Here is a 26,639-nt window from a genome sequence, read left to right as displayed (position 1 = left end):
CAGCTTGACCTTGAACTTAATAATTTGGCCTTAATCAGTGTTTACATTTTTTATCATGACTTTTGAAAAAGGGCTTTTAAGATTAATGGGACTTCTAATACTTTTTCTTCTTTTTTTTTTTTTTTTTTTTTTGGCCAGTCCTGGGCCTTGGACTCAGGGCCTGAGCACTGTCCCTGGCTTCTTCCCGCTCAAGGCTAGCACTCTGCCTCTTGAGCCACAGCGCCGCTTCTGGCCGTTTTCTATATATGTGGTGGTGCTGGGGAATCGAACCTAGGGCCTCGTGTATCCAAGGCAGGCACTCTTGCCACTAGGCTATATCCCCAGCCCCCTAATACTTTTTCTTGATAATGAAGGCATGCTTTTGATGGGGGCTCTTCAAATTAGATACAACTTTCATTAAGCATATATAGTTACTCTTCAAACTTTTTGCAAAGCTAACTTATTTGTAATGTCATTTGTTTTCTCTCAGGGAGGAGCCGAAAACAATTCTTGCGGTAACATCTTGCTTTAGCCAGCCACTTCCTGTGTCTATCAGCAATGCAAGTTGTCTCCCCATCACCACGTCTGTCAGCGTGGGCAACCTCATTCTGAAAACTCACGTTATGTCTGAAGAGAAAAATGACTTTTTAAAACCTGTTGCAAATGGGAAGATGGTTAACAGCTGAAAGGAGGTTCAGCTTTCAAATTTGTGACCACACCATGGAAGCATTTACACTAGCTTTTTATATATATAATATATATTATATAATGTATATTTTTTTTAAAAAAAAGATATTACTTGGGGGCATCCATTTCCTGTGGACTCTTTGATACTTCAAGCCCTCTTGCATTAGCATTATGGAAAAAAAAAAGAAAATTTACTTTACTAGGGTAACATGTTCACTTTCCAAAAGTGATTGGAATTTGGACAACATTTAACTTAAGCTTCAAGCAGCTTTTTATGAGTTTGTAGCAATCCGGTGCAGTAACTGAGCCATTTCCTATTTTAAATGGCTTCTATAGAAAATTAACAACTCAGTTATTAAACTAGCAGGATCCTACAATGATACATCTAGTGAAAGTAGACTTTAATTAACTTATTTATTTCTATTTTATGTTTCAGTGAGAGAAATTTCCATCTCATTCCAGCTGCTTTATTTATCTTTTTCATGGGACTCTGCATGGATTTCTTTCCTTTTTTTTTTTTTAATTTTGAAAAGTGGAGTTAGATGTTCTTACCATAGAATTTTACAGGGTTCTATACTAGCTTTCTTTACTGCATTATATGTAGGAGTGTGGTGCAGTGCTTTTATCTGTAGCATTTAATTTTTTTTATTTCCCATTTTTCAAAAATAGTTTCTGCTTAGTTAATATTTTACACAGGCTACTTGTTGACGTACTTAATTAAAAATATAACCAAGTGCCTAAGTCTTTCAGCTGATGTACTAGATATTAAATTCTCCTAAGTTATGCAGAATCGTTTTTACAATTTTGATAAATTATGCACTAATGTAATGGCAGTTTTTTAAAATGCTGATTTAAGCCTGTACATTATTGAATCTGATGACTTGGCAAAAGAATCAGGTGCTTTCAGCTTTCTTGAGAAAACCCTGTATGTAGCGTTTGCACTGACTAACAAGAAGGTATTGCTGGGTTTTTAATTTAAACTAATTATTTGGGTGTTCATTACATTATCTTAGTTAACTATTGTTTATTGTTACTTCATGTTAGGGTTTAATTGCTCTTGTTTTCTGACTGTTAGGTTAATAAGATTATGAACCATGTACTTTTTGAACATTGGCAAACATGTACTCATACTTTAAAACATGAATAATATCTGCCCTGCCATAATGTGACTGAAATGGTTTTCCTTGGCATCTGGAAGTATGCAGTATGTTTAAACCAGCCTTGTCCCAGATTTGTGGGAGATATTTTATTGAAACCTAAATTTCAGTCAACATTTGAAAACAAAAGCTGGGCATTTCTTCCTGGTGATCTTACTTGTACTTTGTCTTTTTGTTTTTCCTCCATTTCTTTCAGGTTAGTTTGACTTTTATTATTATTTTTTTAAATTAACTTCTGTGAAGTTGTTTACTCTGAAAATTGTACTGGAATATTTTAAGCCAAGCTGATCTTTCACCAGGTGTACTGTATGTAAGGGCTTTTCCTGCTAGCAAGATGCTTAAACAGGATCATGTTATTGGTCGTCTGAGCTATTTAGTTATTTTACAAAACCACAGCATTGTATCAGATAAGATTTTGATAAAAGTTTTGTGCACATTTCCAGGGGTGGGAGGGTTGACATTTCCCTGAAATTTCTTGATCAGAATGAGTAAATACTGGTGTTTGATACCTGTCTTAATGAACATGCTCATAAGGTGACTGAGAAGTTGTAAATATACCTGAGAAACAAAGGGTAGTTTTGATATTCTGGTGTCAGTATGGAAGATCTTACACATTTATTTAATACACAAATGTATGAAGATATTTGTTTATAGTATAACAGCACAGTAGCCTTGACTTAGTTTTCTTTGGTTAGTACTGTATCATTTTTGCCATGGCCAGTGCTCCTCATCCCTACAAAGATGTTTATTTATTTCACTTTGTAACCTGAGATGAATAGGAACAAGAGTTTTAAACCATGTTACATTAACTTATTTCTCACATTATAAATTAGCTTAGATTATTACAGGAACATGATTGTTATATAATTTATATCAGAACCTTTCTATAAATATGTGCTTACTACATTTGAAATGCTTCCAATGTACTTTATTTGCTGTTGATAATTCCAAAAGGATATGCAAACCAGTCTGTCTATTTCATGAATATTTAATAGTGAGATCTTCCATGTTGAAGGTAATGTATTTTTTTTTAAGATTTTAAAATTGCTATTTTGTTACAAAATAGAGACATATTAACAGTTTGAGAGCTCCTTATGTGCCCTCAGGGAAAGAACCCTCTGTGCAACAGAACTACACACACCATCTTCAGCATGGTCTGAGGGTGAAGATAGACTACATAAATTGATCTTGTGTATTTAACCTTATCTTTTTCATTTTAAAATTGAAAATTTGAAACTTGGTTGTGCTCTGCTGGAGGGGGTTGGGATAAACTGCTTAGATGTTTGCCTACTTGTCCAGTAAATGACATTTGCATCAGTCTATGTATATACCCACCAGCCTTATTGGTTGGTCTCAAAACATTTATAGTAAAATTATGCTTGTCTTGCAGCAGGTGATCCCATAAAACAGTAACTCTATTGTTAAATTCTTTCTCTCTCTCACTAACAACCTAGGAATTGTTTTTGTGGTGAGATTATTCTGTGTATCATCTTTCCCTATGTGATGACCGCCTTCTGTCTGTGTTGGTGGGTTTAATGTGAAGTAACGCCATTGATTCTCTGCCACTTTAGAAGAAAAACAAGTTCATCAGATTTTCCTTCAGAATGGTACCTACCAATATAGAGGAAAATAGTACAAATCAGACCTAGAACATGGCCTTTTAAAATCGGGGGAAGCTAACATTTTGACCTTTTGCCAACACATTGTGATGTATACATGCTTGGATCAAAAGCTGTAAAACAACAGAAGAGGAAATTTATAATGTAGTTAAGTAAACTACAAGTTTCTTATGGTCTAGGAAGAAAGCATTCCAGAAAGCAGGAAAGTGGTGGCTCTTTTTCTTTTTTTGTGTGTTTTTCAATCTCTTAAGTTCCATTCTTAAGTCCATGTGCCTCATTCCGATGCTCTGGATGTAGCATCAGTAATTGTCTTTTGTGGTCTCATTTTATTTTATGAATTCTGAGAAAGTTACACTTGTATTTCTTTGAGTTGGTACCTGAAAAGATAAGATTCTCTGGCCTTTGCTGCCACAACTTACTTCCAGTGGCATGCAATGAACCAGTGTCATTCAGGGAAAGCTGTGCATTGTAATTTTCAAGAGAAGGTAGCTCATTCATCTACTGGCACTATTACCACCAGAGCTACTTATTGTAGTATGAAAATAACAAATGGAACCTCCCATAGTAGAACCAACAATTTCCATTTGTATAGTCACCCAGATTTCAACTTGATGTTCAATATGCAAAGCACATCTTAAATATATATGTATATTTATATATTTTTTAAATATACATATATATTGCCTTGAGAAAATTACAGAATGCACAGTTGGTTTGTAGGAATTTTAAGTGGGATGATCTGAACGTTTGAAAACATTGGTTTAAGAAAATCTACTTTGCTTTTGCATTTTAGATAATTAAGCCCATGTTGTCTTGTTAACTTGGGGTGGAATTGTAATAATCAGATTCAGTGTGAGATATCAACTTTGAATCTTGAGTTTTCTTCTCTAGCGTCTTTGAGTCATTTTCTGAGCAGATTGTCACCAGTATTGGTAACTGATTATTAAATGGACAAGTTGTATTGCAACTGTGCATTAGTTTCTTGGAAGAACTTTTCCTCTGTTTTAGTGATTGAAGAGTGTTGATGGGATTACTTACTGCAACTCCTACATAAGGACCCTTTTGCAAGCAGAACATAAATTAACATGCTCAAGGAGTATCCCATTTTCTGGATAAATTGAGTACATTTGCTAGTGACTCCTTTATACTAGCAGTTTCTTTGTGTCCCTTTGCTGGCAAGGGAATACAAAGAGTCAAAACCTCAGATCAGATCACCCCACATTTGTGTGGAGACTTATTTTTAACTCTTAAGAGCAGTTCCCTTAAGTCCAAAACTGGTGGTTTATTTTTCTTCCTGTTTTCTTTTTTCTTTCTTTTCTGTTTTTCATAAAAGCTTAAAAATATCCCTAAACCAGTGGAAAACAGACACTGGCTGCACTTAGTACTGCCAAAAGCCAAGGTCATTTGCACATATTCCATCAATCTGTCAAGAATTAGGCCTCACTTAATAACCCAAGGCATGGAAGTGCATGCATTCTCTTAGCTGGGCAAACAATTATACTGTAGTTGTGATACAACACATGTGGCTTTTATTTGTACTGCACATATCCACTGTACAGCCACTTGGGAGTATCGTGGTTAGCTTGCAGCAACTGCTGTCTGCATTTATACTGTTTATTGCATATTCTTTTCCCTGGAAGTGAAGGAGAAATGTTTTTATTGTTGCATTGATTATACTTTATAAATTTGCTTAGCTGGAAAGTTTGGGAAAAGAGGCCTGTTTGTCAATTGTACAACCGATTGTGAAGCTCTAGTGTGAATATTTTTACGTCTGTATTAGACATTTTCTTTGCAAATCTATTGTTCGATTGAAATGTAAATGAAATTAAAGATGGTGTACACCCATCATGTAAAAAGCAGGCACCATCTCTAAGATGGATTTTATGCTCATTTTTAAGGCATATACTCAGCTTCTATTTAAAACTATAATTTAAAAATAATTCTGTACAATGAAATGGGGAATATATATGGGAATAAATTCTATTCCATTTATTTCAATTTGAATTTCCAAATTGTAATGTTTCCCTTTGTGCTATAGGAATAGGATTAAATGGGGGATGGCTAGGACTTATACGGCCTGTATATGGGGGGAGGGCAGAGATGGAACAATGAGGGTTGTGATGATAGTGAATAGCAAAGAGTGAATTCTGTGTGTTTTTGCTGTAGCACTGAAGTGAAGAGATATTAGCTTTGGCTGTTCACAAAATAGAGCATCATGATTTTCAGTGTTTGAGAGAAAAATTGATGGAAAAAGTTTGCAGTACTTGACATGTATTTGCATGCACAAAATAAAATTATTTGTCCACCTTAAAAGTTGTTTGTTTAGTGTTCATATTAAGCTTATGGTATATGTTAGTTGTATTGGTTTGGTACTAGGGATTGAACACAGGGCCTTACACATACTGGGCAAGTGATATACCACTTGAACCACATCCCCAGCTCTGTCTTGATTTTCTTGATGTACTTGTCTGCCTTAACATACCTACTAGGACGCTCTGTCAGTGGGGATTTAAATGACTACCTGCCTCATCTATGTTTCATTGGGAAGAAATGAAGTAAATCGACTCAAGGGCATTAAGATGTTCTTTAATTCTGCTTAAGTAGAAGATATGAATGTGTATTACTGAGTTTACAGTCTGTTGGAGAAAATAGGACATAGCTACATAAATAACTAGGACAAAGCAGTGTGTTTATAAAAGACAGTTCTGTGGGCCTCTCTATGAAATGGCTTACATGTGCAAGGCCTTGGCCATTTTCACTGGACCTAGTGTAGTTTTACTCATACACTTAGTTGATATATTTTAAGCTCCTGGCCTGTGTTAGTTATAAAGGTTAAAGGTCAGTGAGAAATGGGCCCTTTTTCTAGAAAGTTCATAGAGTGGAAAAAATAACTCAGCTGTATAAAAACTCCAAAATGGAGCTGGGTGCTGGTGGCTCATGCCTGTAATCCTAGTTACAAGGCTGAGATCTGAGGATCTAGTTTCAAAGCCAGCCCAGGCCAGCCTTTTCGTTGTTGGTGTTGTGGGGCTTGAAATCAGGGCCTGGGCACTGCCACTGGACTTTTGCACTCAAGGCTAGAACTCTACTACTTGGGCCACAGCGTCACTTCCAGTCTTCTGGTGGTTAATTGGCAATAAAGAGTGTCATGGACTTTTCTGTCCCAGCTGGCTTCAAACCGCAATCCTTAACTCTCAGCCTCCTGAGTAGCTAGGATTATAGGCGTGAGCCACCTGCTCCATGAGACTCTTTATCTCTAACCACTAAAAAGTAGGAAATGGAGTTGTGACTCTACTGATAGGGTGCTAGCCTTTAGCATGTAAGCTTAGGGACAGTGTCCAGGCCCTGAGTTCAAGCCCTAGGACTGGCACAAAGACAAACATCAAAATGGAAATTGGTTGGTGATGCTGCTCTGTGAGATTATCTCTGGCTAGACTTCATAGGCTATCAGCAGAGAGATAAGGGAAGGATCCGAACACCTGCTTTTCCTTCACAGCTGTTCACTGGATCTTAACTATCCTTCACTATAGACATTGTAACTACTGTTTTATATTGTGATATCAAATAACTTGCCAAGATCTCATAGCTAGAAAGTAGGGAGTCAAAATTCTAATTTAGGTTTGCCTTCCTTCTACCTCCTAAAGAGATAGTGGGAATAGTAGTTTGATCCTATTTTTTTTCCCCAAATGTTACAGGGGAAGATGTGTTTAAGGAATAGTGATTGGCTGAGTAGTAATGTAAGTCACTAACTCTTAGAAAACTTAATATGTTCTAGACATAGTTCTAAGTGCAGTGTATATAGTGTAGTGTTATTCTCATTATTTACAGGCAAGAAAACTGAGGCAGGGGTAGTAGAGAACTTGCTTGTGGTCATATAGCTAGAATAAGTAGATCTGAGTGTCTTAGAATGATAACATACTGAAGAGACTGAGGAAGTATCAGAAGTTAATTGGAATGGGTGGAGAATTTTAGAAAGATCAGTTTGTCAGTAATGTGAAAGGTGGAGCTGGAGATGGACAAGCAGGGAAACCTGGTGAACAATGTAGGCAAGAAGTACTGACAGCACAACCAAGCAGGGACAAAGGGAAAGAAATGGGTTTGTAGATAGAATTTATTGTGTAGAAAATTGAATAAACATGCATACATTAGAGGACCTTAAACTTAAAAGACAGTCCCCATTGCGTGAACAGATGTGATTATTACAAGGATAGTGAGATCAGGAAGAAGGAAGAGAAAGAAGAACCATGCATAGGCAATTTAGTCAAAGGAGAGGAAATGAAATTCCAGACTTTGTCTACTCTCTAATACCTAAGGAAAGAATTGTCAAATGTTTAACAGAATATCTCCAATACCCATCAGATAGCATCATGACTGGCACTTCTGGAGAGGTACTATTTAAAATAGATATTTAAACCCAAAAGATTCACAATGTTTCAAAACATTGAAGAAAACTCATATACTCTTCAGTTTCTCACATACCAGAACCAGGAAAGTGGTATCTATATACAATCCACAGACTTTTTTTCCTATCTCACCAGCTTCATAGCTATGTACTTTATGCAGTCTTCTCATATGTAAGTTTGTGGAACCACTACTAATGAAATACATTCCTCAATGATCCCTCCTTTAAGGTCTTTTTATATTCATATGCATTTTCTTCTTTTCTATGCTCAAATCCATAAACTCTGGCATCTACTAATTTGTTCTACATATCTAATTCTGTTGTATTAAGAATGTAATGTAAATGAAATTATATCATGTAGCCTTTAGGGACTGGCATTTTCCCCCACATTCAGTATAGGTCCCTTCAAATCCATCCATCTTGTTGCATGTATTAATAGTTTGCTCCTTTATATTTCTCAGTAATAAACTGTGGTATGGAGGTACCATGGTTTGTTAAACTATCCACTCATTAAAAGGCATTGATTTGTTTTGAATTTTTAACTACTGCAAATAAAGCTGTTTTGAACATTTGCATATATGTTTGTGTGTGGATATAGTTTTTATTTTCAACGTATTAAGCATATAAGTTGGTATTCTTTAAAGGGAGTTAATAATTTAGACTATGTGGTTCATGACAAATTCTCTAAATAGTTAACATGCTATCAATGGACACAAGATTAAAAGGAAAGTTGGAATAACTCTATCTTTCCTATTGTCACATTCAATTATCCCCTAAACCTAGCTTAACACACCGGCACTTAACATCCTTAGTTTCTGAAAGTCAGAACTTTGAGTGTGATTTAAATGGGTCTTCTGCTTGAGGCTGCATTCTAGGTGTTAGCTGGCACTGTAGTCATCTTGGCTCAGTTAGGAAGAGATGTGCTTCCAAGCACACTCCTGTGATTTGGACAGTGTTTCCTTAACTATTGGCATGAGGGCCTGGTTTTCACTGCTTCTTAACTAGGGGCTGCCACATAAGGCATATCACAATGTAAGACTGGATGTAATTGGTTCATTCAAAGCAAGAAGAGCCAGAGCAAAGCAGATTGGAAAGAAATCAGTCTTATATCCTAAGATTGGAAGCAATGTCTCATTGTTTCTGTGGTACTGTAATCTTTAGTAGGTCAAGTTTACACTAAGAGGAGGACATGGAACCCAAAAAGCAGAGAACTTAGGGAATTATATCAGTTTGCATCCAATCAGGAGGTAGAAACCACACAATGAGGTTTATAGGAGAAAGTTTAATTTAAAAAAACTTATTAAACTTAAATGAAGGAGTAACTATAAGAGGAAATTTTATGTAATACTCTGTAGCTTAGGGAGAGTGTCTGAGGAAGGGCAAACTTGGAAAGGGACTCTCTCCTAAGGCTGAAGTTCAAATCTCATTGGATATAATTCAGCCCAGTGGTAGGAGACATTTGCTAGTTGGGCCAGGCCCTACTAGCTGGCAAACAGAAAGCTACTACTCTTCAGGTCTTAGGTAAAGGGCAGTGAAGAGGGAATTGTCACTAGCATGGACAGGAAACTTTTGGAGGCTGGTGTGGACAGGAAGACTTCAGGCTACCATTATCCACGTTGAGAGGACCTTGGGAAAGTTATTGGCAGGCCAGGCCAAAGTTGCAATGTCAACTACAAACTCTAAATGTGTGGTTAGGGAAGTCCTCCACTGCTATCCTTAGGTCCCCAAAACTGACTTACTATGCAGTTTCTGGAACCCTCAGGAATGCCCTTCGAATGCCCTTATCATGAGGAGAGATGCTTCAATGTTCTTTATTGCAGAGCCTAAAGAATGAATTGAGAGCTGAGGCAATCAATCAGCACAGGGCTTGTTTTAAAAAAAGCTACCTGCTCTAGCCATATATTTACTATGGAGAATTAGTTCATTATGGAAAACCTTCCTGCCCAGATGTTTCACAAGTGAATACTACTAAATGTTTAGGGAGAAATAGTGTCACTATTTATAGTATTATTATATGATTATGTAGTAGATATAATATGTATATATTCTATTTATATATATCACTTGAAGTCACAAAATTCAAATTTGGTTTTGAATTTAAAGGTCAATCTGTGTAATTGAACATAACATCATAAAGCTTATATTCTGTTATAAAGTCTCTTAAAATTTAATGGAGCTCCAATCTGGCTATGTAATAGAGGTAAGTGATATCTTAAAAGGAGAAGACACTTTGGTCTTCTACATATTAAGTGTGTGGGTTAGTTAACATATTGTTGCCAAGAGTATTATTGCTAAAAGTATTATAGCTATGGAAGCAGACACATTTTGTTTTTCTCAGATGCTTTAAGAATGTGTGTGTGTGTGTGTGTGTGTGTGCACGCATGTGTGTGCAGGCACCTACAACACTCTAGTCCTCAGGCTTGAACTCAGGGCCTATGAGCTTTTTTTTTTTTTCCAAAACAAATTATTTATTTGAACAAAATGCAAAAAACAACAGCTAGTGTACATGGGCAGCCCTATCACTAAAATATCCATTTCAACCTTAGTAGGTGGACTCTTTTTTTTTTTGGCCAGTCCTGGGCCTTGGACTCAGGGCCTGAGCACTGTCCCTGGCTTCTTCCCGCTCAAGGCTAGCACTCTGCCACTTGAGCCACAGCGCCGCTTCTGGCCGTTTTCTGTATATGTGGTGCTGGGGAATCGAACCTAGGGCCTCGTGTATCCGAGGCAGGCACTCTTGCCACTAGGCTATATCCCCAGCCCCTAGTAGGTGGACTCTTGACTCTGTCAGTGTTTCCATCATTTTCTTGGTGCCTGGAACAATAGGTTAGGTCTATGAGCTTTTTTTTGCTAAAGTCTAGTGCTCTACCACTTGAGCCACAGCTCCATTTCTGGCTTTTTAGTGGTTAATTGGAGCTAGGAGTCTTATGGACTTTCCTGCCCAAGCTGGCTTCAAACTGTCACCCTCAGATCTCAGCCTCCTCAGTAGCCAGGATTACAGGTATGAGCCACTGGCACCCAGCTAAGAATTTTTTTATATGCTGGGGCTGAGTCTGAATTAGGGTCTCCTGTACTTGCATAATCTACCTGGTGGGAGGAAGGAGACTGGGAAAGTCACATGATTCCTGGGACTTGGGTTCAGGGCTCTCAATCCTGCCTAGTAATCATCTCACACAGCTAAGAGGTGAGGCCTTCTAGGTGATGGGGTTCACTCTCCAGAGAAGTCAGGGCCACTGATCTTCATACCCAGCATTGCCTGAGCATCTTGCTGCATGACTTTCTCTGTAGGCACTCATGTTGGCACCTCCGGACACCTTCATATCTCTTGGAGATATGAGGAGTGATGTAATGTCTCTCTTCAACTCTTGCCTGTCACCCAGTAGTAGTCACTGACCCACCAAATCCTCACACTGTGTTTGCAGGAAGCAGGGAATTTCCCTGTGGCTGTGGACGCCAGTTTGTCCAGAGTTGCCCAGCTTAGTCATGGTAGTTGTATAACCTTCTCCCCCAGGGGGCCAGAATTGGAGATACAGATGGTTTCCTACTCTTCTCATCTTTTTTTTTTTTTGCCAGTCGTGGGGCTTGGACTCAGGGCCTGAGCACTGTCCCTGGCTTCTTTTTGCTCAAGGCTAGCACTCTGCCACTTGAGCCACAGCACCACTTCTGGCTTTTTCTATATATGTGGTGCTGAGGAATCGAACCCAGGACTTCATATACATGAGGCAAGCACTCTTGCCACTAGGCCATATTCCCAGCTCTCTTCTTATCTTTTCGGTTTCTCTTTTTGTCATCTTTTTTGTTTCTCCAAGCTTTCTTCAGCTTTATTGTCACCTCTTGTGATTCTTAATGCTGTTCATCTTTCTTCAGAATATAGTCTCTCTTTTGTCACCTTCATCCTAAATCTGACAGAAATCTTCTAATCCACCATCTTGCCCCACTTCTTAATATTTTAAATTTTAACATCCAATCTTATTGACTATCTAATTACAAGTCTTACTTAAATCATCTCCAAAAGCTTATAGATCACTTTTGCCAAGGAATTCAAGTTAGGTCTTGGTAACACAGGAAGACATGTCATAAAAAAGAAAAAATGCTGGGTGCTGTTGGCTGATACCAGTAATCTTACTCAGGAGGTGACGATCTGAGAATCATGGTTCAAATTCATCCCAGTCTGTAAGACTCATTTCTAATTAACCACCACAAGGCTGTAAGTGTCTCAAGTGGTAAAGTGTTAGCTTTGAGCAAAAATGCTCATGGATAGCACCTAGACCCTGAGTTCAAGCCTCCATACTGGCGAAGGAAGGAAAGAAAAACAAAAAGAATCTAGGACCAGGGACTTTTGAGTTTTCACCTTGGAATACAGAAAACCAGAAAGAGCATTATTCTCTTTGTAATGCAAAAAGACCAGCTTAACTTCCAATTCAATTTTTTTCCTGAATTCATCTATTCAATATATATATATATTGAACTCAGGGCCTGGGCACTTTTCCTGTACTTTCCTGCTCAAGGATAGTACTTCATCACTTTGAGCCACAGTGCCACTTCTGATTTTCTGGTGGTTAATTGGTGGGACTTTTCTGCCTGATCTGGCTTTGAACCATGATCCTCAGATCTCAGCCTCCTGAGTTGCTAGGATTACAGGTGTGAACCACTAACACCCAGCTTAATTTTATTTTGCTGCCATAATGAACATTAATTTTCTTTTTTTTTTTTTTTGCCAGTCCTGGGCCTTGGACTCAGGGCCTGAGCACTGTCCCTGGCTTCTTCCCGCTCAAGGCCAGCACTCTGCCACCTGAGCCACAGCGCCCTTCTGGCCATTTTCCATATATGTGGTGCTGGGGAATCGAACCGAGAGCTTCATGTGTAGGAGGCAAGCACTCTTGCCACTAGGCCATATTCCCAGCCCTGAACATTAATTTTCTAACTTTAACACAATTATATTACTTCACAGTGCCTGTAGGTTATAAGTCTAAATACAGTGTGACTAAATGGGGACCTTTAATTAGGGCTGAAGTAAAAGTGTTGTCAGGACTACTGTACATTCTTTTCTGGAGACTATGGGAAAGACTACTTCCACACTCATTGTGAGAATTCACCTTCTTATAGGTTACCAGTATTGCTTTCTTTTGCTTATAGATTCTGTCCACATTCTTCTTTCACATGGCTGCCTTCATAACTCAACCCAGCAACCAACAATATGATGAGTCCCTGGCATGCTTCAAATCTTTCCAGTTTTTGCCAGTAGCCAGAAAGTGCTCTCTGTTTTCAAAGACTCATTTGATTACATTTGGCCCATTCAGATTATGTATACATGTGTGTATATATACACACATATATGTGTATATATGTACACATATATATACACACTACACACACACATAGGCAGACACACACACACACACACACACACACACACACACACACACACACACACACACACACACACGGTCAATTAGATTTACCCAGGCTGGCTTTCAACCGTGATCCTTATATTTCAGCCTCCTGAGTAGGATCACAGATGTGAGCCATCATCATTGGGCTAATTTCTATGTTTTAAGGCCTAATGATTAGTCATCTTAAGTATATTTGCAAAATCCCTTTTGCCATTCAAACGGTGAGTCTGGTAGCTTTGTGAAGGGTCTGTTTCCACTGCCACCCAATAAAGGTGAGACAGAAAACACTTTACTGACAATAAGCAAGTAAGTTGGGACATAGTTTCACACCAAGTTCCTTTTGTCAGGGCTCACAAGTGAAATAGCTTATATGGGGCTTCTTGAGAGGTTTGATTTTAATCACAGCCAAGTGAGCACAGAAATGGACATTAACTATTGAGCAAGCAATTATCTTGATGCAGTTTCCATAGCATTCAGATATTCCTGATTCCTGTAAATCTAAACAAAGATTACTGATTAGGCCAGACACTTGTGTCTCTTGCTTGTAATTCTAGCTACTCAGGAGGCTAAGGATCACAATTCAAAACAAGCCCACGCTGGAAAGTCTGTGAGACTCTTATCTCCAACTAACCACCAGGAAACCAGAAGTGGCACTGTGGCTAGTAGTGGTAGAGTGCTAGGCTTGAGCAGAAACACTCAGGGACAGTGCCCAGGCCCTGAGTTCAAGCCCCATGACTGACAAAACAAAAAAATGAAACAAGCCCCTCCCCCCCCATTAGTAGATCAGGTAACAGGTGTTCTTTCCCTTGTCTTATTTCCAAGTCAGGCTGACTTTATCATTTAATTATTTGGAGAAGAAGGTATCAGGGAGTGAGATGAAACAGAAACAGTGAAAAAGAGACTTGCTTAAGGGCTGGGAACCAGTCAATCCAGTCAATCCAGTCAGTTAACCCTTCATTGGTTTCATCATATTCAGAGTTCTAGGGAGTAGGGTGTGGAATTATCTTGGGGACCATAATTATGCCTATCAGATTATCAGAGCTGAGGTTACACAGCAACCAATTGCCAGAAACCCTCAGGAGAGACAACCTGTAGATAGGGATGAAGCTTTTTCAGCTGAGTTAGATGTAACCACTAAGAAAAGCCAGGAATTCAACTACTACACTTGACAACTTGGTGAAGATCAGGTATAGGCTAAAAGGGGAGGTTACAGAAAATAAGGGAGCTTTAGGTACTCTGTAAGGCTCTTTCCTCACAGAAATTCCAAGTATCCAGAAAAAGAGACCAAAGAGCATAAGAAATATCAGGATGCTAGCCTGGAAAAAAGGAATAGCAGTAACACAGAAGAGTAAGAAACTAGCCAGATAAATTTTTCTGAATCCCAACTAAGGAACAAAAGCCTTAATTTTGTGGTAGTGGGTAGGTGGAACAATGTTTTTAAGGCATTGATGAAAACTCATGGTTTTACAATGGGTCCACAATTACAGTAGAGGAACAGGAAAGACCATTGGACTACTCCTTCCTTTAAAACTGAGGACCACAATACACTTAAGCCTAAAGATTCATCAGAATAGAAACATAACCCCACCCAACACCAAGCTAAACAAATCTGGAACAACAAGAGTAGAATATTCTTCAGATAGAAAATGAACAGGGCGAAATGTCCAAGTAGACCCTCTAAGGCACAACACACCAGAATCTAGCTTTTTTTTTGTCTAACAAATCTTTACCCTAGACACAGATAAGCTGTGTAAGATTTTGAAGCCTGTAGTGTACTGAGGGTAATTGTAGCAACAATAAACTCCAAACTGAGCCCAATTCCTACCTAGATCATTGCAACTTTATACTAAGAAGTAGGAAAGCCAAGGTAACTATGTACCTTAGTTCTTATAAGACATATAGCTTTCAACAACAAAATTACAAAGTTAAATTTTTTTTTCCAGTCCTGGGCCTTGGACCCAGGGCCTGAGCACTGTCCCTAGCTTCTTTTTGCTCAAGGCTAGCATTCTGCCACTTTTTGCGCCACTTCTGGCCGTTTTCTATGTATGTGGTGCTTGGGATAGACCAGGGAGGGCTTCATGTAAAAGAGGCAATCACTCTTGCCACTAGGCCGTATTCCCAGCTCCAAGGTTAAACATTTTTTTTAAATGCCAAAGATAGACTGGAATTCAATTTTTATATGACACAAATATTGGTACTGAAAATTCAAAATAGCAGACATATAGGAAATATAACATGAAAGTGAAGTAATGGCTCAAGTGGTGTATTGGACACCTTCACAAAGGCTCCAAATTTGAAATCAGCTTATGTTTAATAAAATATTGCAAACATAATTTTCAGAGACTAGCATCTTTTTTTTTTCTTTCCAGTCCTGGGGCTTGGACTCAGGGCCTGAGCACTGTCCCTGGCTTCTTTTTGCTCAAGGCTAGCACTCTACCACTTGAGCCACAGTGCCACTTCTGGTCATTTTCTATATATGTGGTGCTGATGAATGGAACCTAGGCCTTCATGTATACAAGGCAAGCACTCTTGCCACTAGGTCATATTCCCAGCCCCAGAGGCTAACATTTTACAAAACCATGGGGAAGTTCTGTTAACTACTCATCCAAAACTATTAATCAGTTAATATTTTTTTTCAGTTGTCCTATTGATGCCCTTATCCTCACAATTCAGGGTTTCATATAGTGTTCGTTTTCTATAGGCTTTAAAAAGAAACTTAACTTCTGAAAAAAAGTAAGTTAAAAAATGGATTTATTAAACTAGCTTTAACATTTTTGGCTTTATCTTCCGTACTTAAGCGGTTCTGTATTCTGTCAAGTTAATGCCTCTGGGTCGTTTTCTCTTTTAACAGATCCAGTATGATCGAGAACAAAGAAAAGGTACATTTATAACGTGTCTAAATGTACCTTTTGGTATCCAAAGTAAAAAAGATACAAAACAACTAGACAACATCGTCGAGACGTTTTGTCCCAACGTGGAACCCGTAACGGCCCTAAGGGGAAGCGGCGTCTAATTGGTCGGCGTGCATCCGCCGTCACGCCGGAAGTCCGCGTCATTGGTCCGCGCGGCTGGGACTCCGGCGTCGATTCTCCTGGAGCTCAGTGCTGCAGCTCTCCTCTCTCCCTCTCAGTGGGAGCCCAAAGGGATCGGACCAACCAAGGCCGGGTAACTGCACTGGGGTCCGTCGGGTTCAGGCACGAGTGGGTGGAAGGGTGTCTGGTAAATCTGGGTAATGATCCTTTGTCTGGTACCTTCCATCTCTACGGTTTCAACAGCTTCCTCAAGACTCCTAGGCTCTATTCGCCGCTCTTCCGGGCTCCGCCCTAGCGCCCTGGTAGCCACGCCCTTTCCCTGGCCTGGCCTCAGAGCGTGCGTGCTTGCGCGCGGGTTCGCGGGCCCCGCCTTCTAGCACGCTCCACACCTCCTATGGGTCCCACTTTTCAGCGCGCTCACTTCTCCTTGGCCCCGCTCGCCTTCTTGGCCCCGCCCGCCTTCTCCTTGGCCCCACCTCGTTCTTAGCGCCCCTCCGCTAGCCCCGCTCTCTTTTCCCAATCCTCAGTGGCCGGGCCTCTCGCCCCTCTTGGTCTCCGTCCCCTTTGTGCCCTACTTGGTCCATCCTTGGCACCTCCTTGTACCATCAGTTTGGTTCGGCCTCCCCGTGGCATCTGCTACTTTCCTTTGGTTACTTGTGTTTTTGCACCACTTTCTCCAGTTTTGACAGCCCGGGTTGCCACGATTCTGCGGCTAACCCAGGCTGCCTCTGTGTGTGTTTACCAGACTGCGCCGCTGAGGTTGTGCTCAGAGTTGGAGACAGGGATCACTAGTTGTTAAGAGTCACTTCATAATGGAATTAACAGGCCCTGTGATCAGTCTTTGATTAAGGCATTGATGGTGATATTGGGATGCCTAGGGGAAAGAGGACTAGAGGGTTCACCTTTCCCTCATTCCATTTGGATCTTCAAAGAAGCCTGCAAACAGTCCTTAAACCACTCCTTTTTCTCCAAAATGTCCCTGAATCTCGCCTGGGGAAGAGTCCTTTAAACGCTTGGTTATTATTAACGTCTTGGCATCAACCTTTGTTTTAGCCAGTCAAAATTGGTCTGCCTTCAGTGAATGCATAGCAGAGCTGTCAGACAGCAGTTTCTGACTTAGAATCAGCCTCATACCCCCCTCCTTTTTTTTTTTTTTTGAGACAGAGTCTCACTATATAGTCTAGTCTATCCTCAAACTGGAATTCTGCCTCCATTTCCCAAGTGCTGGCCTGGTTAGCATTATAGTCTTTTTTTTTTTTTTTTCAGTATTGGGGATTGAATACCCCAGGGTGTTGAGTTTGCTAGGCAAATGCTCTACCACTTGAGCTATCTATACCCCCAGCCCAGCATTAGACTTTTTTTTTTTTTTTTTTGGCCAGTCCTGTGGCTTGGACTCAGGGCCTGAGCACTGTCCCTGGCTTTTTTTTTTTTTTTGCTCAAGGCTAGCACTCTGCCACTTGAGTCACAGCGCCACTTCTGGCCATTTTCTGTATATGTGGTGCTGGGGAATCGAACCCAGGGCCTCATGTATATGAGGCAGGCACTCTTGCCACTAGGCCATATCCCCAGCCCCAGCATTAGACTCTTGATGGTTCCTTCTAATGATTCTTATCCAGTTTTTCAGTTAGATAGTAGTCTTGGTAGGGGAATTAAAAGCAAGTACAGACAAAATCACTAGTAGGTTCTTCCTAGTGAGTGCACTGGTGCAAGTGTACATTACTTGGAAGACAATAACATCCTTCGAGGTTCTGAAGTTGGTTATTCCTGGATCTTACCAGCTTCACCATTAATTGGGAATATTACCAAAGAAAATCTCTTAACACACACACACACACACACACACACACACACACACACACACACACACACACATTTTTTGCCAGTCCTGGGCCTTGGACTCAGGGCCTGAGCACTGTCCCTGGCTTCTCTTTGCTCAAGGCTAGCACTCTGCCACTTGAACCATAGCGCCACTTCTGGCCGTTTTCTATGTATGTGGTGCTGGGGAATTGAACCCAGGGCTTCATGTATACGAGTCAAGCACTCTTGCCACTATGTTCCCAGCCCCATTGCTTACCATATTTTAAAGAGTAAGAGCCCAGCACCAGTGGCTCATGCCTGTAATCCTAGCTACTCAGGAGGCTGAGAGCAGCCAGCCTCGCTAGACAAATCTGAGAGATTCTTGTCTCCAATTAACTACCAAAAAGCCGGAAGTGACTCACTAGACACTATGTTGAAAATGTACTTACTATACAACTTGTGGATGGGTACAGGAGGGAAAAAACTAGGAGAGAGTGAGGGCAGGGGTGACATTGTCCAAAAAGAAATGTACTTTGGGGCGGGGGGACATCATGAGCCTTGAACTCAGGGCCTGGGCATTGTCCCAGCTCTTTTTGCTCAAGGCTAGTGCTCTACCACTTGGAGTCACAGCTTAATTTCTGGTTTTCTGATAATGAATTAGAGATATAGTCTCAAGGACTTTCCTACCTGGTCTGGCTGTGAACTGTGATCCTCAGATCTTAGCGTCTTGAGTAGCTAGGAGTGTAGGCATGAGTCACCAGCGCCTGGCCCGAGAAATGTACTCTTTACCAGATTTATGTAACTATAGCCCCTCTCTACATCACCTTTATGACAATTTAAAAAAAGCCAGAAGTGGAGGTGTGGTTCATGTGGTGGTGGAGTACCAGCCTTATGAGGAAACACTGAGAGCTGAAGCCTGGATTCAAGTCCCTGTCCCAGCACACACACACACACACACACACTCACACACTCATAAACTTTTATCATACATTGTCATGGGATTTATTGAAAGTCTACTTATGAAAACAGGTTAATTTTAGCACAAAGCCCCCCCTGCTTCATGTTTAAGTCAGTAAAAAACCTGATACATTGCCCCTTCTCTCAGGTACCATGACGACCCTGGATGACAAGTTGCTGGGGGAGAAGCTGCAGTACTACTACAGCACCAGTGAGGATGAGGACAGTGACCATGAAGACAAGGAAGGAGGCGGAGGTCCCCCGGCAAGTGGTTCTGTGCCTCCAGAGGCAGAGATGGCAGGCGAATGTATCTCAGTGAATACAGGTACTAGAAAGCCCTGAGTTCTGGGAACAGGCCTCAGAAATGTCACTTTACTATGTATCAGAAGTCTCCTGATCTCTTTTCTCTATACACCTGCCTCACTTCCAGAGGTGATTGAATGTTGTCATTTCACTGTGTTTGCTTCTGGCCTTTTTATTGCACAGTACAAATGTCAGTGCATAGCCGCAAAGCAACGAACAGACAGAGCTTGCTTTCAATTCTGTTTCTCAAAATTTGAGTCATGGGGGCTGGGAATATGGCCTAGTGGCAAGAGTGCTTGCCTCGTGTACATGAAGCCCAGGGTTTGATTCCTCAGCACCACATATACAGAAAAAGCCAGAAGTGGTGCTGTGGCTCAAGTGGTAGAGTGCTAGCCTTGAGTAAAAAGAAGCCAGGGACAGTGCTCAGGCCCTGAGTTCAAGCTTCAGAACTGGCAAAAAAAGTCATAGGTATAGATATAGTCCTAGAAATTGCATATTTAAATTTTTGTTTTTACCTTTTTTTCTCCCCCTGATCATGGGGCCTGAACACAGGGCCTGGGTGCTGTCCCTGAACTTTGTTGCTCAAGGCTAGTGCTCTCTACCATTTTGAGCCACAGTGCTAGTTCTGGTTTTCTGGTAGTTGATTGGAGATGAATCTCATGGACTTTTTCTGCCTGCGCTAGTTTTGAGCTTCGATCCTCAGATCTCAGTCTCCTGAGTAGCTAGGATTACAGGTATGAGTCAGTGGCAACCTATTGTTTTTATCTTTAAAAAATTTTTGTTTTTGGCAGTTTTGGGGATTGAACGTAGGGCTTCACATGTACTAACCTAGCACTATCTCACTGAGCTACATTCCTAATCTACTTTTACATTTTAATATTGTAAAATTATCATTTGGCATAGCACTGAATTTTTTTTTTTTTGGTGCTGGTACTGGGACTTGAACTCACAGCCTTGTGCTCCCACTTAGTTTTCCTGCTTGTACAACATTTTACTTGTTAATTGGAGATGGCATCTCTGTATTTTTCTGCTGGCTTTGAACTGAGATCCTCCAGGGCTCACAGTGGGTCTAACTTTTAGCTTAACCAGCAATGTGATAGTTTTTCTTTGTGCTTTTGTATCACGCTTTTTAATTTTTTTCCATGCTGGTGTATGACAGATTATCTATTTTTACTTTTAGAGATGGGATGTCAGTGTGTTGCCTAGACTGGTCTTGAACTCCTGGGCTTAACTCATCCTTCCTCAGCCTTCCACAGCCTTCCAGTAGCTAGGACTGCTGGCATGTGCCACTGTGCCTGACTTGTTACTACTATTTTGTTACTATTTGTTTTTGTTTTTGTTTTTGCTAGTCCTGGGGCTTGAACTCAGGGTCGGGGCACTGCTCCTGAGCCTCTCTGTGCTCAAGGCTAGCACTCTACCACTTGAGCTACAGTGCCACTTTCAGCTTTTTCTGTTTATGTGGTACTGAGGAATTGAACCCAGGGTTTCATGCATGCTAGGCAAGCACTCTACCACAAAGTCACATTCCCAGCCCCTATTGTTACTATTTTTAACCTAATATATTTGAAGTATCTTTCAGTGCAAGAAAAATAGAGAACTGCCTCATTCTTGCTAAGGGTTCCTTAATTTTCCTTTGAGTAAATGAGTTACAATTTACTTAACTAGTCTCTTAACACTGAACACTAACTTGATGCTTTAATTATCGCATGCTGTACTGCAGTCCACCTCACTGAGTAGACCATGCTGCCCTGTGGTAGAGTACACAGAAGCCCCATGTTAAGATCAAGAGAATGATCAAGTAGAGAGAGATGGAGCTACAGAGTATTTATGAGTTCTTACCTACAGCCTTGAGCTGGTCCACAATTCCTTGTCCATTTGTGATCACATCCATGTTCACCTTGCTCAGGCCCAAAAGGTGTTATCAATGACTGGCGTCGCTTCAAGCAGTTGGAGACCGAGCAGAGGGAGGAACAGTGCCGGGAGATGGAGAGGCTGATCAAGAAGTTGTCCATGACTTGCAGGTCCCATCTAGATGAAGAGGAGGAGCAACAGAAGCAAAAGGACCTCCAGGAGAAGATCAGTGGGAAGGTAATCAGCAGCACACAGGCTTTTCCTTGATGTTGCCTGGAACTAGCTGCTGGAACTGAACTTAAATGTTTCAGTAGACAGAGGAGATTGGATTTGTCCTGTGAGAAACTGCAGTTCAAGTTGGATAGAGAGCCATATCAGACACACCAATGTTTGATCTCAGGTTTTCTCTCAGTGATTGTGTAAAAACCTTTTCCTTTCTGAATCTGTTTTATCATTGGCTAATCATAAGTCAGTACTCCCTCCTCCAGGGCTATGTGGGTAAAATGTCTATTACAGGGACTGGTCTGTTGCAAGTGCTGAGTAATATTAGTTTTCTTTTATTGAGGTCTTGTTTTAGGCCAGAAGTAACCTGAAGGAAGAGACCTTTATCATATCATATGTGGTAGAACTTATTTTCGGCCATTTATAGATAATGAGAAACAAACGCTTAACAGGAAAGTTGTACTGCATTGCCTAAGGCCTGTTGGCTGAATTCAGATTTTCCTGCCCTTTCCATGATGTTATTCTGATCTATTTGAAGCCTCTTCATGAGGAGTTATTTTGTGGAGACATTATAGTAGAAGGAAATAGACACTGAAAGGTATTTGGAACCAAGTGTCTGATGCTCCTTTACCTTCTCAGTATTATAAAAGGATTGTGTTACCCTCGTGCCCTCTGACCATTGAAGAATGAATGCACAGTGCCTGAGATCTGTTAGCTATGGCCTAAAGCTAAAATACCTGCCAGGATTAGGGAGTAGATAAGAGCATTAAACAGAGAGTCATTCATCTTGAACCAGGCAAGGACTATAACGAGTCAGACACTCTGGGAGACCAGGGTAGAGTGAAGGGCTGTGTGATAGGAAGCAAGCTGGTTATCAATAAAGCAGCAAATGTACTCACTGCCTTACATATGAAACTGTAACCCCTCTGTACTTCACCTTGACAATAAAAAAATAAAGAAAGAAAGAAAAAAGGAAGAAACAAAACAAAAATAAAGCAGCAAACTCATAATGATCTGCTTAATTATGATGCAGTATAAGCTAGTGCTCTGATCTCTTGCCCCTCACCCATACAAAGGTTAGAACAGAGCATAGATGTCTTACTACCCAGGGCAGGGAAAGGAAGACTTACCTTTATCTTATCATATAAGTTATCTCTAGGGCAGGATGCCTACTACTTGCAGCTGCTTTATATTGATGGCAGTGATCAGAATGAAGTAACAGTCATGTGACTACCTGGGTCAGGCATGAGAAAGAACATCCCTGTTCGGCTGAGTTTCCTCAAGCCGAAAGAGTGGAAACTGCCTAAATCTCAGAAATGAGACCTTATTAGATTATTAAATTAGATGCTTGCCAGTCCTGGAGCTTGCACTCAGAGCCTGGGCACTCTCCCTGAACTTTTGTGCCCAAGGCTAGCTCTACATCACTAGAGCCACAGCTCCGCTTCTGGCTTTTTGGCACTTAATTGGAGTCTTTTTTTTTTTTTTTTTAATTGGAGTCTTATGGACTTTACTGCCTGGACTGGACTTGAAAATCCTCAGTTCTCAGCCTCCTGAATAGGATTATAAGCTTGAGCCACTGATACCCTGCTAAAAATGAGACACTATATATTGTTTTATAAAACTGTTTGGAAGTGGTGGAAATGCCAGCAAATTATTATTAACATTCCCTGAGACAAAAGCAGATTGTCTTACCCTTGACTACAACTTAACTATAGAAGCAAAACTACTCCATTATGTTGACTGGTAATAAGAAAAAAAATAAAGCCAGGCATTCAGGAAGATTATGAATTAGAGACCAGCTGGGGTTACATAACAAGATCCAAGCCAGCGTGGGTTACATAGCAAGACTTGTCTGAGAAGAAAGTAAATAAATTTTTAGAGAGTGTATGTAAGTATGTATGTGTGTGCAGGTCAGGGACTATGAGTGCTCTTTTTGAAGTTTCTTAATGTCTTGTTACTTTTCAACAAAACATAGCAGTCAACAAAATACCTTGTTAAAATCAGCCAAAAAAGATCAATGAAGTGATATTATCTGATGTTGCCTACTTAGAGAGTAAAAAAAAAGCCTGGGTTATTAAAGTCTAATTTGAATCCTGATCTGTCTTAGACTTACTGTTCATATGAACTGTTGTGAAGTAGAAGATGTCAAAGTCCTTTACCAATGGAGATATCATAAGAAATCAGTGAGCCTGGCACTGTGATGAAGCCCTGTAGTCCCAGGTGCTTGGGCTGGAGAATCACTTGCAATTAAGATTGGAGCCAGTTGGCAATATTGTGAGACCCTGTCTCCAAAAAAAAAAGGTAAAAGCAGTGAGACGTAATGCGTATGAAGGTCTAGTGTGATGTCTCTTGTATTGAAAACACATGGTGCTTGTTGACATTTATCACAAGTGTCCACCTGCTGGTCCTCCTGCAGATGACTCTGAAGGAGCTTGCTATGATGAGCGAGGACCAGGATGATCAAGAATTTCTGCAGCAGTACCGGAAGCAGAGGATGGAAGAGATGCGACAGCAATTTCATAAGGGGCCCCAGTTCAGGCGGGTTTTTGAGATCACCAGTGGAGAAGGGTTTTTGGACATAATTGATAAAGAACAGAAGAGCACTCTCATCCTGGTCCACATTTACGAGGATGGCATTCCAGGCACCGAAGCCATGAATGGTTGCATGATCTGCCTTGCCACGGAGTACCCAGCTGTCAAATTTTGCCGGGTGAAGAGCTCAGTTATTGGGGCCAGCAGTCGGTTCACCAGGAATGCCCTTCCTGCCCTGCTCATCTACAAGGGGGGTGAATTGATTGGCAATTTTGTTCGCGTCACTGACCAGCTGGGAGAGGATTTCTTTGCTGTGGACCTTGAAGCTTTCCTACAGGAGTTTGGATTACTCCCAGAAAAAGAAGTCTTGGTGCTGACGTCTGTGCGTAACTCTGCCACCTGCCACAGTGAGGATAGCGATCTGGAAATAGATTGAGCTGATAATCTGGCTGCATAGATTCCTTGTGGTTAGGCTGGAAGACACATGTCTGTGTTTATTTTTGCTCCTTCCTGTATATTCTGGCTTTCCAGCTGTTCTTTATAGTCCCTTTATTATGTGGAAAGTCAAGAAATTCCTGGATTAAATCAGAATGCTGAATCACCTTGCAGCTAGCAATACAGTGACATCAAATCATATAAACAGGAAGCCAGACTTTTGAGCTGTTTACTTAAGATTCTCTGGCATTACATCTCTGTTGTTGTTTCCAGTCAATATTTACACAGGCAATGTCCTACAAATTGTCTGTTGGTGACCTAGAGGTCTCTGCCAGGTCTGAGAGTAGAATTCCCTAGTTAGTATGTTATGTGCAATTTAATCAATGTAATCACATGATTATAAATTATATTTACTTGTAATCATCCAAAGCAGTTAGATCCCTTCCCCTGGCCCCCAGATGCTCTTCTCTACCAGGGTCTTACTCAAAGGTTCCAGACAAAGTAGAGGTGTAGCTCAGTGGCAGAGTACTTGCCTAGTGTGCACAAGGCGCTCTGTTGGAGGCAGAAGATGCCTGCTACCTGTCAGGACTGGGGACCTTGGCTTCTGGAGTCTGTCCTGCTCAGCATTGTGGCTACTGGGAGACAGCCTCTTATTGACCCAACATTGGAGCTGTGGTGCCGCTGGAAAGCTTGTTCACATAGGACTTTTCAATCTTGCTAATAGCTATGATGTCTGTCTTGGTTATTTAATAAGTTAACTTTTTATTTAATGGATTTTTAAAAAAACTTTGTTTTTGCATATTGGAAAAACATTCATATTCAGTAGGGGGAAATTGGCCAAAATGCAGATGCCAAAAATAACAAAATTAGAATAATCTCTAATCCTACCACCTAAACACTTATTAATATTTTGGTATATTTTTTACTAAGGTATTTTCTATGCATACATGTAGATGTTTTGTTTGTCTTTAAGCAAAGCATTGGGATCATTCTGAACATACTGTTTTAGAGTATGGCCAGCTAATAATATATCATTTTTTTATATTATTAAATACTCTTCTATAGCATCTAAAAATAGCCATGTATTTCATTGCATAGACATGCTGTACTTTGCTTGGTGGTTGTCTCAGAAATACAGAAAACTTTTTTTATTAAGAAAGTCATAGTTCATGGAAGAGCCATGTAATAAAAACTATTAAGCTGAAAAGAGATTTTAAAAGCCATAATTCCTCTAATCAGAATTAATCCTTGTATCACTTTTACAGCTATCTAGTCTTTTTTGTGTGTATATTTATAATAATGATTATCATTGGATTTTTTTTTTCATTTCTTACATGAAATGTATGCCCCCGGGTTGGGGAAATGTAATCTGGAATTAAATACTAGCTTTAAAACTTATGGCTTTGGTGTTTTGGGCTGTTCAGATATTGACCAACTGGAAAAGAATCTTGAAAATACCTGGCTATGTTTATTCAAAAAGAAAGTCCATGCTTTTTTCTGATTAAGGAAGTTTATTGAGAAAGTGTGGGAAGTACAGAAGGCAGCTAGATGTGAGAACACCATTGTCGATCTTCTAGTTGTGGGGTGGGAGGAATCCTCACCCGCTGTCGATGGGAATGAACGTAGGCCAGCCACTGTGGAAATCAGAATGCAGGGGCCTCAGAAAAGCTAAAGATAGAACTGCCATGTGATCCAGCTTTGTCCATTTCCTCGTAAATGATAGGATTTTATCTTTCTTTATGACTACATAATACTTCATAGTGTGATATGTATGTGTGTGTAGATTTATGTGTATATACAACTTTTTATCCATCTGTTGTTAGGTACCTTGGCTGATTTCACTGATTGGCTATTGTGAATAATGCTGCAATACACATTAGTTTACAGGTGTCTGTCTTGTATACTGATTTACTTTGTTTTGGATATATGTGCAATAGTAGAACCATCAGTTCTGATTATCCTGTTACCCACAACTATGCCTGACTCTTGGTAAAAGATCAGTAAATGGCATACCCTTTCACAGTAGGAAGCAGTAACTTGTCACAGATATGAAAACCAGGACTTGGTAGGATTAAGTGACATCCCAGATTCAAACAACTGGTGGGAGGGGTGGGATTTAAAATCAGGTGTATGTGGTTCCCAAATTTCTGGTATTTCCATGATGTACATTCATAGTGGAAAATGAGAAATGATTAAGTGACAATAATATAGAATTAAAAAAATAAATGGCAAGAGAATAGGTCAGAGAAAGAAAATAAGGAAAGGGAATTAAAGAAGAG

General features: G+C 40.3%; 2 protein-coding genes across 5 annotated transcripts in view; both read left to right on the top strand.

Annotated features, from left to right (window-relative positions):
• Window positions 1–3,059, top strand: part of Rc3h2 (ring finger and CCCH-type domains 2) — a 55,528-nt gene extending 52,469 nt beyond the window's left edge. For all 3 annotated transcript variants that reach the window (XM_048341892.1, XM_048341875.1, XM_048341884.1), the window contains exon 21: window positions 470–3,059. In XM_048341892.1, coding sequence (XP_048197849.1) covers window positions 470–665 — 196 coding nt within the window. In that variant the 3' untranslated portion in view covers window positions 666–3,059. The remainder of the gene's footprint in view (window positions 1–469) is intronic.
• A 13,208-nt stretch (window positions 3,060–16,267) lies between these two features.
• On the top strand, window positions 16,268–25,836 carry Pdcl (phosducin like). 2 transcript variants are annotated; one of them, XM_048341849.1, is made up of 4 exons: window positions 16,268–16,396; window positions 19,166–19,342; window positions 21,227–21,408; window positions 23,810–25,836. In XM_048341849.1, the coding sequence occupies exons 2-4, from the start codon at window positions 19,171–19,173 to the stop codon at window positions 24,359–24,361; spliced, it is 906 nt and encodes a 301-aa protein (XP_048197806.1). In that variant the 5' UTR covers window positions 16,268–16,396; window positions 19,166–19,170; the 3' UTR covers window positions 24,362–25,836. The 2 variants fall into 2 exon arrangements, with proteins under 2 accessions (XP_048197806.1, XP_048197797.1); XM_048341840.1 differs by having other exon boundaries at window positions 16,302–16,410.
• Window positions 25,837–26,639: the final 803 nt, after the last annotated feature.

Source organism: Perognathus longimembris, chromosome 1 (assembly GCF_023159225.1).
Source record: "Perognathus longimembris pacificus isolate PPM17 chromosome 1, ASM2315922v1, whole genome shotgun sequence".
NCBI classification, from domain to species: Eukaryota; Metazoa; Chordata; class Mammalia; order Rodentia; family Heteromyidae; genus Perognathus; species Perognathus longimembris.
Note: the sequence above shows the minus strand (reverse complement) of the source record. Positions and strands in the feature narration are given on the sequence as shown.

Coding starts and splice junctions, on each gene's coding strand:
- Pdcl (XM_048341849.1), top strand. CDS start 19,171: ATGACGACCCTGGATGACAAGTTGCTGGGGGAGAAGCTGCAGTACTAC. Junction 19,343..21,226: donor ATGTATCTCAGTGAATACAG/GTACTAGAAAGC, acceptor CACCTTGCTCAG/GCCCAAAAGGTGTTATCAAT. Junction 21,409..23,809: donor AGGAGAAGATCAGTGGGAAG/GTAATCAGCAGC, acceptor GTCCTCCTGCAG/ATGACTCTGAAGGAGCTTGC.